The sequence below is a fragment of the Pristiophorus japonicus genome, chromosome 17 (assembly GCF_044704955.1).
Source record: "Pristiophorus japonicus isolate sPriJap1 chromosome 17, sPriJap1.hap1, whole genome shotgun sequence".
Lineage (NCBI taxonomy): Eukaryota > Metazoa > Chordata > Chondrichthyes > Pristiophoridae > Pristiophorus > Pristiophorus japonicus.
The window spans coordinates 102,690,043-102,704,019 of record NC_091993.1 but is presented as its reverse complement, the minus strand read 5'-3'; the positions used below and the strand labels follow the sequence as shown (position 1 = coordinate 102,704,019).

Genomic DNA, 13,977 nt, shown 5'->3' with positions numbered 1-13,977 from the left:
ACACCCTTCAAAACAGGTATCGGTCAGTGATACAAGAAAACCCTTTTTCCTGTGATTTGCACCCAGTGAATAAGTCTTCCCTGGGCATAAATCATAGAGAAATTAACAGTAGCATTCAATACTTTTTGGTAAGATACGATCATTGAGATAAAGGTGGTAATATAACAGCAGTCTTCACTTCATTACAACAGCAGGAAGTATTTCAATGAAGTCCATCACCAGACAACAATATTTACTCAAGCGTAATGGGTAGCTATTTCAATTACATAATTTAAATAAAAGATCATTGCTGGGAATTTCCTCAAAAGTTCTCTCGATTAGCCATTGGCGGCTGATCGGCAGCACAATTTACCAAACAAAACGTGCTGTTGTCTGTCGATAGTTTTAAACGGGTTTCCCCTAGACACTTCCGATATTTATTTTTGTAAAACATTGGAATTGGGAAAACAACTAAATTCTGTCTCTCTCACACAATATGTTTTTTTTCATTGACATCAATCCTTTATTTTTTTTTGTACTAAACTGCATCAATCCCATGGAGCTCAGTACCACATATATAAATGGATTACACAACCAATATGAAAGAACTAAAAATGTGTTAAGATTTTTGTTTTAGTTTGAGGACATTCTATTGCAATGCCGGGGTATTTAACATAGCGTAGTGTCTAATTAATGAAATGAAAAACTGTCAATTGTTTAATCAAAGTCATAAATAAGTAATTCGTAACCCTCAAAATAAGTAATATAAATTCTCCAAGGAGTGGAGATGTATCAGAGGTTGAGCACTTACCATTAGAAGCTGTAAAATCAATAGCCACTGTAAAATTTATCTGCGTTCTGCAAGATTAAACAGAGACATAAAATTTTATCTCAAATATATTTCTTGGACATTATTCCCTGTTAGTCTTTATTTCAATATTGGTCAACTGAGCCCTCATCACCCTGTTCCAGTGGTTCAGGTATATGTTAAAGATATTTTTCAGAAGAGCTGGAACTTATTCTGGTCATGGCTCAAGCAACACCATCAAAAAACAGATTCATTAGCCATTTATCTCATTGCTACTTGTGGAACTTTAAGTAGACATGACTTCATAGACTCAATCCTAAACATGCCATTCCACGCAGAGCAACAATCAACAAAGTCAAAAGGATAGTGTACTACGTTGGCAAAACAATATAATATAGGTCAAGGAGCCAATGATCAAACTTTACAGCACTCTAGACCAACTGCACCTTGAATACTGTGTCCAATTCTAGAAACAGGAAACATTCAAACGCTGGAGGCAGTGCAAAAAAGAGGCACGAGGTTAATCCTCAATGTCGGCAGTGTAAGTTATATAAAAAAAGACAGGAGAAATGTGGGCTTTTCAGCCTGGAAAGGATGTGTCTGAAAAGTGATCTTATAGACATATACAAGATTGTTAAGGGTATACAATAAGTTACTCTGAAATAGTGCTTTAAATTAAACTGTGGGATAGGAACTATGGGACAAGGGTTCAATCTAAAGAAGGATATTTTTAGGACCGACATCAGGAAAATTTCCTTCACACAAAGAGTAATCAACATGTGGAATCAACCTCCAGATAGAATAGTGCATGCACAGTCCCTGGAATCGGTTAACAACAACAAATTGTATTTATATAGTACCTATAGCTCCAAGGTGCTTCACTGGAGCGTTATCAAATCAAATTTGACACCGAGCCACACAAGGTGATATTAAGGCAGATGACAGAAAGCTTGGTAAAAGAGGTAGGTTTTAAGGAGCGTCTTAAAGGAGGAAAGAGAGGTAGAGAGGCGGAGAGGTGTAGGTAGGGAATTCCAGAATTAGGGCCTGGACAGCTGAAGGCACGGCCGCCAATGGTGGCGTGATTATAATCAGGGATGCGCAAGATGCCATAATTGGAGGCGTGCAGATATCTCAAAGGGTTGTAAGGTTGGAGGAGGTTACAGAGATAGGGAGGGGCAAGAGCTTGGAGCGATTTGAAAACAAGAATGAGAATTTTAAAATCAGGGCGTTGCTTAACTGGAATCCAATGTAGGTCAGCGAGCACAGAGGTGATGGGTGAACGAGACCTGGTGCGAGTTATTCATGGGCAGCAGAGTTTTGGATGATCACAAGTTTACGGAGGGTAGAATGTGAGAGGCTGGCCAAGAGTGCGTTGGAATAGTCAGGTCTAGTGGTAACAAAGGCATGGATGAGGATTTCAGCAGCGAATGAGCTGAGGCGGGGTGGAGTTGGGCGATGTTACTGATGTGGAAATAGGCGATCTTAGTGATGAGTGTAGTCGGAAGCTCATCTCAGGGGCAAATACAACACCAAGGTTACAAGCAATCTGGTTCAGTCTCAGTCCCTCAGTTGCTTGGGGAGGGATGGACGAGTGAAGAAACAATTGGATGTTACAGTGGGTGATGGGGGGGCATTAGAATCTGTCTGGTGTATCAATCAAATGGTATGATTGGCCTTCTGCAGTTCAGCCAGTATTATCTGGTGATCTTGCTGTACGTAAAATGGCAGCGGAGTTCATATGCGGAGTAAGTAACTCATTTTATGCAAAGTGCTTTGGGAGATTTCTGAGAAATGTGATAAGCTACCATATAAATGCAAGTTCATTCTTTCAGTTCTATTACAAGTGTAAAAATACGTGAAGCAATTTGAAATGGGTACACATCAATTACATAGTTATTATCTTGAGAACACAGGCTGGTAAGCATGACTGACTCTTTACATGCATTGTATGCATAATTCAGGTTATAATGTTTTGTATATATATAATATAATATATAAAATGCTCCTCATGAACAAAACATGCTGTTACTTCATACTATCATCCTCATAGGCAGTCCCTCGAAATCGAGGAAGACTTGCTTCCACTCTAAAAGTGAGTTCTCAGGTGACTGTACAGCCCAATTCTGGAATTACAGTCTCTGTCACAGTCGTTGAAAGAAAGGGTGGGTGGGGAGTCTGGTTTGCTGCATGCTCCTTCCACTGCCTGCGCTTGTTTTCTGCATGCTCTCGGTGACGTGACTCGAGGTGCTCAGAAGCCTCCTGGGTGCTCTTCCTCCACTTAGGGCGGTCTTTGGCCAAGGATTCCCAGGTGTTGGTGGGGATGTTGCACAACTATGTTTCATACTATGCATCATTGCTTATGCATGGATCTTGAAATGTGTAGATAGCTATGCATGTAGATAGACCTGTATTGTCAAATCTGTAATTATGATTGCTAAAGCTCTGTTCCTTTGGTAGTTTATAATGTACCTGTGTAGCAAAATATATTTTTGCCTATGTTAAATGTTTTAACTTAACTTCATTGTCAGAATCAGCATATAAAGTTTAATTTTCAAAGTTACGTAATTGATTCAGCTCATCTGCTGCTGGAACCCTCATCCATGGTAAGCAGAAGGCATCAGGCTTAGAGCAGATAGTTGCCTGGGGAAGAGTAAGTTTTTTTTGTCTCATGCAATGATGGTTTGACGTGTTGATTAATCATTCCAGGCGATATCATTTATATTCCTGACCATTATGTTATTGTTAGAGATGGTTCCACCTAAGTACCATTGTGACACTTGCTACTTAAGCCATTGCTTTATTCAAGGCATTCAGCATGTCATGTACTCAGGCAGATGAGAAGAAGCCAACCGGTAACACATCAACAATTACTTGGCGCTGAGCCCCTTGAGTATCATCGCAGAGAGCATGCAGAAAACAAGCGCAGGTAGCGGAAGGAGCGTGTGGCAAACCAGTCCCACCCATCCTTTCCTTCAACGACTGTCTGTCCCACCTGCGACAGAATATAAGAACATAAGAATTAGGAACAGGAGTAGGCCATCTAGCCCCTCGAGCCTGCTCCGCCATTCAACAAGATCATGACTGTCATTCTCATATTGGACTGTATAGTCACTTGAGAACTCACTTTTAGAGTGGAAGCAAGTCTTCCTCGATTTCGAGGGACTGCCTATGATAATGACTTGCAATTTACATTAACGATTTAAACTTTGGAATCAAAAACACAATTTCTATATTTGCGGATGACACCAAATTGGGGGTTGGGTGGGGATAGTCAATACTGAGGAGGACTGCAACAAATTACAGGAGGACATTAATAAACTTGCAGAATGGGCACATAATTGGCAAATTAATTTCAACACACATAAATGTGAGGTATTACATTTTGGTAGGAAGAATAGGGAGGTCACCTATTACTTGGAAGGTGCGAGTCTGGGTGGGGTAGAGGAACACAGGGATCTCGAAGTACAAATACACACATCGCTAAAAGTTGCGACACAGGTTAGCATGGCCATAAAAGAAGCAAACGAAGCACTGGGGTTTATTTCTAGAGGTATAGGGCTGTCGGACTGTTGCCGGTGATGCTGAGAGTGTTACATGTTGGTAAAGATTGCTCTTGGATCTTTGACATTGGTGTCTTGTGTCTCATTTGCACAATCATTTGTACATTAGGCAGCATGGTGGCATAGAGTGGGACACTTCCCCTTCCCAGTTCAAGCAAACCAGTCAACAATGAGCTGCCCATGTAAGGCTCTTGCAGCGGCCACATCTCCACACTGCCTCCCTTGTGGTCGTGGTGGTTGTAGTGTGGCTTCCTCACCAGGCTCCTCTTCCTCGTCTTCCTCCTGAGGTGGTCCTGCGATCCCCACTGGCAATGCCTGTCCCCTCATGATGGCTAAGTTGTATAGCATGCAGCATGAACTCGGAGACCTGCTGAAGGGAGTACTGAAGGCTGCCTCCAGAACGGTCCAGGCATCGGAAGCGCTGCTTCAGCACACTAATTGTCGGTTCTATAATGTTGCGGGTGGCTGCATGGCTGTCATTGCAGCGTCGCTTGGCTTCTGTGCCAGGGTTCCTGAGGGGGGCCATGAGCCAGGTGGCCAGGGTATCCTTTGTCCCTGATCAGCCAGCTGTGACCTTGTCTTTGTCGCTGAAACATGCGTGACACACTGCTTTCACGCAAGATGAAAGCATCATGTGTGCTCCCTGGATAGCGGGCATTGACTGTGACGATGCGCTGAGTGTGGTCACAGACCAGCTGAACATTTAGGGAGTGGTATCCCTTTCTGTTTCGGAAGACCTCTACATTCTATGTTGGTGCTCACAGGGCGACGTGTGTACAGTCAATCACACCCTAAACCTTGGGGAAGCCTGCAAATCATGCAAAACATATAGCCCTCTCATTCTGGCTGTCCCTGATCGTTGGGAACTTTGTGAAGTCCATCCTCCGTGTGTACAGTGCCCTTGTCACCTGGCGAATGCAGCAATGCGCAGCATGCTGCGAGATGCAGCATATGTCCCCTGCTGCTGCCTGGAACGAGCCAGAGGCATAGAATGCCAGCGCCTCAGGCACCTTCACCTCAATGGGCAACGCAGTCCTGTTGCCGTTGGTAGGCTGTACATCTGCCTGCAGGAGCTGGCATATCTCTGTCAGCACTTCTTTTCTGAAACGCAACCTTCGAACGCACTGCGCATCAGAAATGTGGAGGTATGAGCGATGCCCCCTGTAAACCCATGGGAGGTAAGGCCTCCTCCCCAAACATCTGCGACCCCTTCAATTCCGTTGTAAACCATGGACAATAAGCCTTCCAGCTTGAAGCCGCCTGCCAATAGCAACCAGCATGATTTGCCGTCTAACTAGCATTGCGTCCATTGAAATCTCTTACTGACCTGGAATACAAAGTGTTAACTCACATAAAATGCCGCTTTAAAGTGCTTTCTGTGCTGTACGCAACCGTGGCAGTCACTGACAACTGTGATCTAAGATTCTCCAGCTTTCCTTTAAATATGGCGGCAATTGCGCCTGCTGCACCGTGGGACCGCTTGTGTTTTTTGGTGGGGTCCTGTGGCGGACGCCAAATCAGGCGTAATGCCCGAAAGTTTCACCCGGGGTGCGAGAGTAGCCTTGCACGACGATTGACGTCATCCTAACGGCCGTAAAACCATTGGCGAAACTTCCGTCCGGGCGCAAAATCTTGGGCGCCCTGTGTGATGCCCCGCCGGGATGTGAAACGGGGCGCAAATTAGCGGAAAATCCAACCCAAGGAATTGAAAAGTAGGGAAGTTACGCTAATCCTGTATCGAACCTTGGTCAGACCACACTTAAGAGTACTGCGTACAGTTCTGATCGCCATATTATAAAAAGGATAGATAGGCACTGGAGAGGATGCAAAGAAGATTTACAAAGATGATTCCAGAAATGTGAGGGTATACATATCAGGAAAGGACGAACAGGCTGGGTTTCTTTTCTCTTGAAAAAAGTCTGAGGGGTGACCTAATAGTAGTCTTTAAAATTATGAAAGGTTTTGATAGAGTGGATACAGGGAGAATGTTTCCACTTGTGGGGAAGAGCATAACTAGAGGCCATCAATATAAGATAGTCACCAAGAAATCCAATAGGGAATTCAGAAGAAACATATTTACCCAAAGAGTGGTGAGAATGTGGAACTCGCTAACACAGGGAATAGTTGAAGTGAATAGTATAGATGCATTTAAGGGGAGGTTAGACAAGCATATGAAGGAGACGGGAATAGAGACTTATGCTGATAGACTTAGATGAGTAAAGACAGGAGGAGGCTCGACTGGAGCATAAATGCCGACATGGACTGGTTGGGTCGAAAGGCCTGTTTCTGTGTCGTATATCCCATGTAATCCTATGTAATTTAAATAAACAGCTCAAGTTGCTTCACAAATGAGAGTAATTGAAACAAATAGACGCCGAGCCAAAGAAGAAATTATTAGGAGTGGTGACCAAAAGTTTGGTCAAAGTGATGGGATTTAAGAAGGGTCTAAAAGGAGGAGAGATTTAGGGAGGAAATTCCAGAGTTTGGGGCCTGGATGGCTGAATATATGGCCGTCAACGTTGGGGTGGTGGGACGGGTGTTGCATGATGCCAAAGTTGAAAGAATGCAGACTTGTAGAGGGGTGTAGGGCTGGGGATATTGTAAAGATATGGGGGGGAATGAAGCCATGAGGAAAACATGAGGATGAGAATTTTAAATTTGAGACATTGGAGGACCGGGAGCCAATGTAGGTCAGGGAGGATAGGGGTGATGGGTGATCAGGACTTGGTGTGGCATAAGATACGGGCAGCAGAATTTTCAACGAGCTGAATTTTACAGAGGATGGGATGCCAGGATGCCAGTCAGGAGATCATTGAAATAGTGGAACCTGGAGGTGAAACAGGCATGGTGAGGTTTCAGTAGCTGATTGGCTGAGGCAATGGTGGAAGTGGGCGATATTACAGAGGGGGAAGTAGGCGGTCTTTGTGATGGAGAAGATATAGGTCAGAAGTTCAGCTTGGGGTCAAATAGGTTTCGTTTAACCGGAGATCATGGCCCGGGATGGGGATGGAGTTGATGATGAGGATAGAGTGTTTGAAGAGGAGGAGGACTTCGATATCCCACCGTTTAACTGCAGGAAATTGTGGTTCATCCAAGACTGGATATCAGACAAGCAGTCTGAAAACACAGTGGCAGTAGATGAGATTGGAGAGGTAAAGCTGGGCATCGTCAGCATACATGTGGAATATGAGCCCATGACTTCAGCTGATGATGCCAAGGGACAGCATGTTGATGAGGAAGAGGAGGGGGACTTGGGAGGACTCCAGAGGTAACAGTTGTAGGGTGGTAAGAGGAATCGTTGCTACAGGTGCTATTTATGATCAGATTTGTAAGGTCCAAATCCACCCCAACCTCCCTGGCCCAAACCCCCCCCATCCCCGGCACACTGTATAAGAGGTCCAACGCAAGAATATATATTTTTAAAGAAATGTCACTCCTAATCGGGGGTGCAGGCTGTTTTCTGGGACTGAGCTACTTCTCCCTTCTCACCATCCCCCCCTCCCACCCCCGCCACTGACTGGGGCCCACTTGCACCCCTCTCGAGGTCAGTACGCCTCATCTTACTGGGCATACCAACCACCATACCCTGGGCCCCATGTAAGTTGGGGATGTGGGAATTCTCAGCACAGCGAGTCCCGGGCTCTGAGTCCTCTGCGTGCCTAGCCTTGTAAAGGCCTCTTACAAAGCCAAACTGGAAATCAAAACATAGGCTGCGATCGGTGTTTCTGGGTCTCACGTTTTCTGGATCCTTCCAGAATTACGGCAGGAGTCTGGCGGAACAGGGATTAAATTTTGCTCCATTTTAAATACAGGTACAACGTCTCGAATGCGGCAACCTTGGCACTGGCCCCGTGCCGGTTTTCGGATTTTTCTGGATTTTGGACAAGAAAATCAAGAAAATCAGTAGCCTATCTTTGACTTATTTGAATGGTCGGTCAGGTCAGGCCGGGTCGAGGGTCATTCGGAAAGGCTCGGACCGATCGCACGCCATTTAAAACATTGCCGATAACTAGTCCAGTCCGGCGGTTTTTGGACAATAATTCCGATTTTATTTTACTGAATATCAAATGGGATTTTCTCAAGACTTTCCGGTTATCGGACAATTGCGATTTTCGATCAGCTGGATTTGAGACATTGTACCTGTAGTGGCGAATCTCCTGCAGCACTGCTCACAGTAAATCAGAGATTAAGTTATTTATTAAGGACAGGAGTGTTACATCACAGTTTAATTTGCAGTCAGTGGCGAAGCGACTGAGATCGCCACTGACCTCGAAGAAAGCTGCCCACAAAGATCTAGCAAATCTCTGTGGCGGCGATTTCATCTCTCCCAAACTTTATTTGAATCTGGCACCAAATCAAGCGAATCTCCAGTGTCCCGCAACAGTGACGTCATCAAGCTGGCTAAACAGCCAATCACGTTGAAGAATTCTCACAGACATCAAACCAAGAAATAAAATGAACAGATTCAAAGTTACTTTTGATAAATTTTATGGGGATCAAAATAAAGATTGGGACATACATATAGAATTAAGGTAGAAGTTGAAATATTATTTAAAAAACTTTAAGAATTACTTTTTAAAAAAATAATTTATTTTATCATATTAATGGAAAAATTTGACATTCCACAAAGATAAGATTAGTTTTTCAGGACCAGTCGATTGTTCAGCAGCCAGTATGCCGTTAAAAACCTAGTTATACCTTTTGCAACAAGGCTTGACTTTTTAGGGGGTTTTTAACAGTGATATTCCATCGAAAAAGGGGCGTTTTTGCCTCATGTGATTTCAACTGCTTACCGGTTCTGGGGAGTTCCACAGTGCAACCTATGGTGGATCAGTGAATGACTGACCACAACTACTGCGTTTATCTGCGCATGCGCTAAATCCTGAAATTGGGGTCAGTTTCAGAGGAGCAATGACGGCAAATGCTGACAGTTTTGCTGTAACTACCACCGCAAAATTCGGTCCCTTCCCTTTATCCTCTCCACGATGTACGGCTGTCACTCACCTTGCCTTTAAACTCTCCATCCACACCCTCCATTCATTCATGCCCAAGGGCAGTTGAAAGACCCCTCACTTTGAACCAGTTTGCTTCCTCCCTTCCCACTTTGCTTTCGATGTGATTTGCTCAAAGATGGCCTGTTTTCAAAATGTCAGTTTTTCGAAGAGAGAAATCAAATCAGGATAAGGAAAGAAACTGTCTGCGTCTGTCTCTATTGAGCTGTTCTCTGTTTCTCCCCCCTCCCGTCTCACAGGTGTTAGAAATTAAAATGTCAGTCTCACATGTCTGAGCAATTAGCATTGACCTTTTTCTAACTGTTCGAAAAACAGGTAATCTAAATTGATGGCTTCAAAATTTAATTGGTGTTTTTTTGAAAAACTTAAATAACATTACATGAAGACAGGCACACTCTCTCGCAAATCTCTCTCCTCTTACCATAATTTTTTCTCTTTCTCTCAAGGAGTTTTCATTTTAAAAACACTAGATATGAATCTTACCTCAGTAACTTTTGAAATGTGTTCTTTAGCTTTCCTATAAATACTTCAAAAAAGACTTTTGATTAAAACCAGCTAGAAGCTAGAAGAAAACAATTCTTCTGTATAGCTGACTGATTACTGTTGCATCTTGAGAAATGAGGTGCAGTGTACACCTGCTGTGACTGCGGAATTCAAATTGAGCTTTTAGAAGAGGCTGCGGCATTTCAAAAACTTTAATGAAGGCATGAAAATAAAATTAATTTGTCGTTACAAAATATGTAATTATTTGAGTTTTTAATTTCGGTTAAACCGTCATTTTGGACATTTAACATTTCAGTTCCACTGGAAAAATACTTCAGGAAACATTTTAAGACAATGGTGCAAACCCAATGGCCAGATTGCACAACCTAGTGACTAGAGTATTGAGTTTATACAGGTTTTCCCCATTATAAATGTGGACATAGTCATTTATAATGGAAAAAATTGACACAAGCAACTTTGACAAAAACATGACACAGGAAATCAAATGGCACAGGCAGGAAGTGCACTCAAACACAAAGTGGGCGAAATTGCCATCAGTGGGAAATTGGGGAGGGCACTTTGAATTAACCGGAAATTTACCACCCGGCGGGAGTCAGAGGGAAGAGCCGGAAAATTCGTCTCTTTAACTCTGACACCGCCTCCCAGCGCTTTGGGGTACTGTTTGAGGCGGTGTAGGGGTGGGTGTGCAAGGGAGCAAGATGGTGTCCATCGCCGCCATGCTGACGTGTCACAACGTCTCTCCCCTTCATTTAAAGGCGGGGGGGGGGGGGTGTGGACGCTGCAAGGCTGACGTGGAGCCCACTGGGCCATTACATAAGAATTAGGAACAGGAGTAGGCCATCTAGCCCCTCGAGCCTGCTCCGCCATTCAACAAGATCATGGCTGATCTGGCCGTGGACTCAGCTCCACTTACCCGCCCGCTCCCCATAACCCTTAATTCCCTTATTGGTTAAAAATCTATCTATCTGTGATTTGGATACATTCAATGAGCTAGCCTCAACTGCTTCCTTGGGCAGAGAATTCCACAGATTCACAACCCTCTGGGAGAAGAAATTACTTCTCAACTCGGTTTTAAATTGGCTCCCCCGTATTTTGAGGCTGTTCCCCTAGTTCTAGTCTCCCCGACCAGTGGAAACAACCTCTCTGCCTCTATCTTGTCTATCCCTTTCATTATTTTAAATGTTTCTATAAGATGACCCCTCATCCTTCTGAACTCCAACAAGTAAAGACCCAGTCTACTCAATCTATCATCATAAGGTAACCCTCTCATCTCCGGAATCAGCCTAGTGAATCGTCTCTGTACCCCCTCCAAAGCTAGTATATCCTTCCTTAAGTAAGGTGACCAAAACTGCACGCAGTACTCCAGGTGCGGCCTCACCAATACCCGATACAGTTGCAGCAGGGGTTTGGCCTGGCTAGCAGCCCGGCACCCAGGTGCCGAGCTGCCTGTTGCCAGCCCGGCCAAACCAGCATTGTCGGGCTGACTCAGGAGGATCCGAGTACAAGAGTAAAGACATATTACTGCAATTAAATAGGGCCCTGGTGAGACCGCACCTGGACTATTGTGTACAGCTTTGGTCTCCTTACCTAAGGAAGGATATACTTGCCATAGAGGGAGTCCAGAGGGAGTCCAGACTGATTCCTGGGATGGGGGGATTGTCCTATGAGAAGAGATTGAGTAGACTTGGCCTATATTTTCTAGAGTTTAGAAAAATGAGAGGGGAAATATACAAAATTCTTACAGGGCTTGACAGGGTAGATGCAGGGAGGATGTTTCCCCTGGTTGGGGAGTCTAGAACCAGGGGTCACAGTCTCAGAATAAAGGGTCGGCCATTTAGGACTGAGATGAGAAGAAACTTCTTCACTCAGAGGGTGATGAATCTTTGGAATTCTCTACCCCAGTGGGCTGTGGAGGCTCAGTCTTTGAGTATATTCAAGACAGAGATTGATAGATTTTTGGATATTAACCCTAACCCTAATGGGGATAGTGCAGGAAAATGCAATCGAGGTAAACGATCAGCCATGATCTTATTGAATGGCGGAGCAGTCTTTCCTTTCAGTTGTGACTATCAGAGAATGTTATCTTCCTTCCCCTTAAGTACTACCTGCACAGCTGCTATTATTGGCATACTGTGACCAGGATGCAGATCTTATACTGAGCAAAATTGACAATTTGAACGCAAAACTTGATAGTTAAAGGAAGTCACTGATTAGTTTGCTACTGTGCTGAGTTGTTATAACGATTCGCTTACTAGATGTGATAGCAAAGTGATGATGGTTTGTTTAGTTGACAAGATCAGCGAATTTGCTGATAAATTCTGAAAGCTAGTTGGTAACTTAGATGTCCAATTTTTCAGCAAACAATATCAGGTTGTGTTTATGTTGGATTTTTTTGATAGCCAGCATCAATTTTTAGGATTCTGGCTTTGTGTGCACAGCATGGGCCCAAGTTTCCACACAATAAAAAACGGGCGCCCTTCTGAGCTGGGCGCCCATTTTTTGCGCCTAAAACGGCGCCTAAAAAAAAACACGCGATTCTGGAGAGCCCTGCAGCTCCTTGTCTGCCTGGCGCGGCGCCCAGGGGGGCGGAGCCTACACTCGTGCCGATTTTGTAAGTGGGAGGGGGCGGGTACCATTTAAATTTTTTTTTTTCCTGCCGGCAACGCTGCGCGTGCGCGTTGGAGCGTTCGCGCACGCGCAGTGTGAAAAAAGCATTGGCACTCGGCCATTTTTGTAGTTCTTTGTAGCTGTTTAATTTTTGAACATTTTTTTAATAAAAGCACATTGCCATCAGCACATCAGCACTTGCAGCCTTCTCACTGTCTCCTTCCCCCCACCCCCCGTGGGAAGAACGGGCACCTCCCCCCCCCCGCGGGAAAGGACGGGCGCCTCATCCCCCCCCCCGCGGGAAAGAACGGGCGCCTCCCCTCCCCCCCACGGGAAGAACGGGCGCCTCCTCCCTCCCCCCCCCGCGGGAAGAACGGGCGCCTCCCCCCCCCACCCCCGCGGGAAAGAATGGGCGCCTCCTCTCCACCGCGGCCCCCCCCGCGGGAAGAACGGGCGCCTCCCCCCCCCCGCGGGAAGAACAGGCGCCTCCTCTCCACCCCCCTCCCACCTCCCGCGGGAAGAACGGGCGCCTCCTCCCCCCGCGGGAAAGAATGGGCGCCTCCTCTCCACCCCCCCCCGCGGGAAGAACGGGCGCCTCCTCCCTCCCCCCCGCGGGAAAGAACCGGCGCCTCCTCTCCACCCTCCCCCCCCGCGGGAAGAACGGGCGCCTACCCCCCCCGCGGGAAAGAATGGGCGCCTCCTCTCCCCCCCACCCCTCGCGGGAAGAACGGGCACCTCCCCCCCCCCCGCTGGAAAGAACGGGCGCCTCATCCCCCCCCCCCGCTGGAAAGAACGGGCGCCTCCCCCCCCCCCCCCCCCCCCCGCGGGAGGAACGGGCACCTCATGCTGACTGCAGAATTTTCCGTGCCTGAAGCACTTTCACACAGGTAGGAAGATGGTTTATTTAATCTTTTCTTTGCTTATAAATGTTTATTCAGGTTGGATTTATTTGTATAATATTTGTAGAAGTATAAATAAGGATTTATTGTAGAATTTAATGACTTCCCTTCCCCCCCCCCCCTCGTTCTGGATGCCTAATTTGTAACCTGCGCCTGATTTTTTAATGTGTAGAACAGGTTTTTTCAGTTCTACAAAAATCTTCACTGGCTCCATTCTACTTTAGTTTGGAGTACATTTTCACTGTGGAAACTTTCAAATCAGGCGTCAGTGGCCGGACACGCCCCCTTTTGAAGAAAAAATTCTGTTCCAAAGTAGAACTGTTCTACCTGACTAGAACTGCAGAAAAAAAAATGTGGAGAATTGCGATTTCTAAGATAGTCCGTTCTCCACCAGTTGCTCCTAAAAATCAGGCGCAAATCATGTGGAAACTTGGGCCCCATATGTCAAAAAAATTCAGCACATTATTTCTCAATTTGGTGACAGTTGTTAACAAAACAAATGTTGACACAAAGTTAGTTGAAAAGATACAAGATACATACAAACAACCTGAAATAACAATTTAAAGGGGATTTGATGGTGCAATGTGTGAAGACTTTGGATTTCACTT

General features: G+C 45.3%; 1 protein-coding gene across 2 annotated transcripts in view; it reads right to left on the bottom strand.

Annotated features, from left to right (window-relative positions):
- Window positions 1–13,977, bottom strand: part of LOC139228246 (copine-8-like) — a 781,549-nt gene that overhangs the window by 96,004 nt on the left and 671,568 nt on the right. For both annotated transcript variants that reach the window (XM_070859423.1, XM_070859422.1), the window contains exon 14: window positions 791–837. In XM_070859423.1, coding sequence (XP_070715524.1) covers window positions 791–837 — 47 coding nt within the window. The remainder of the gene's footprint in view (window positions 1–790; window positions 838–13,977) is intronic.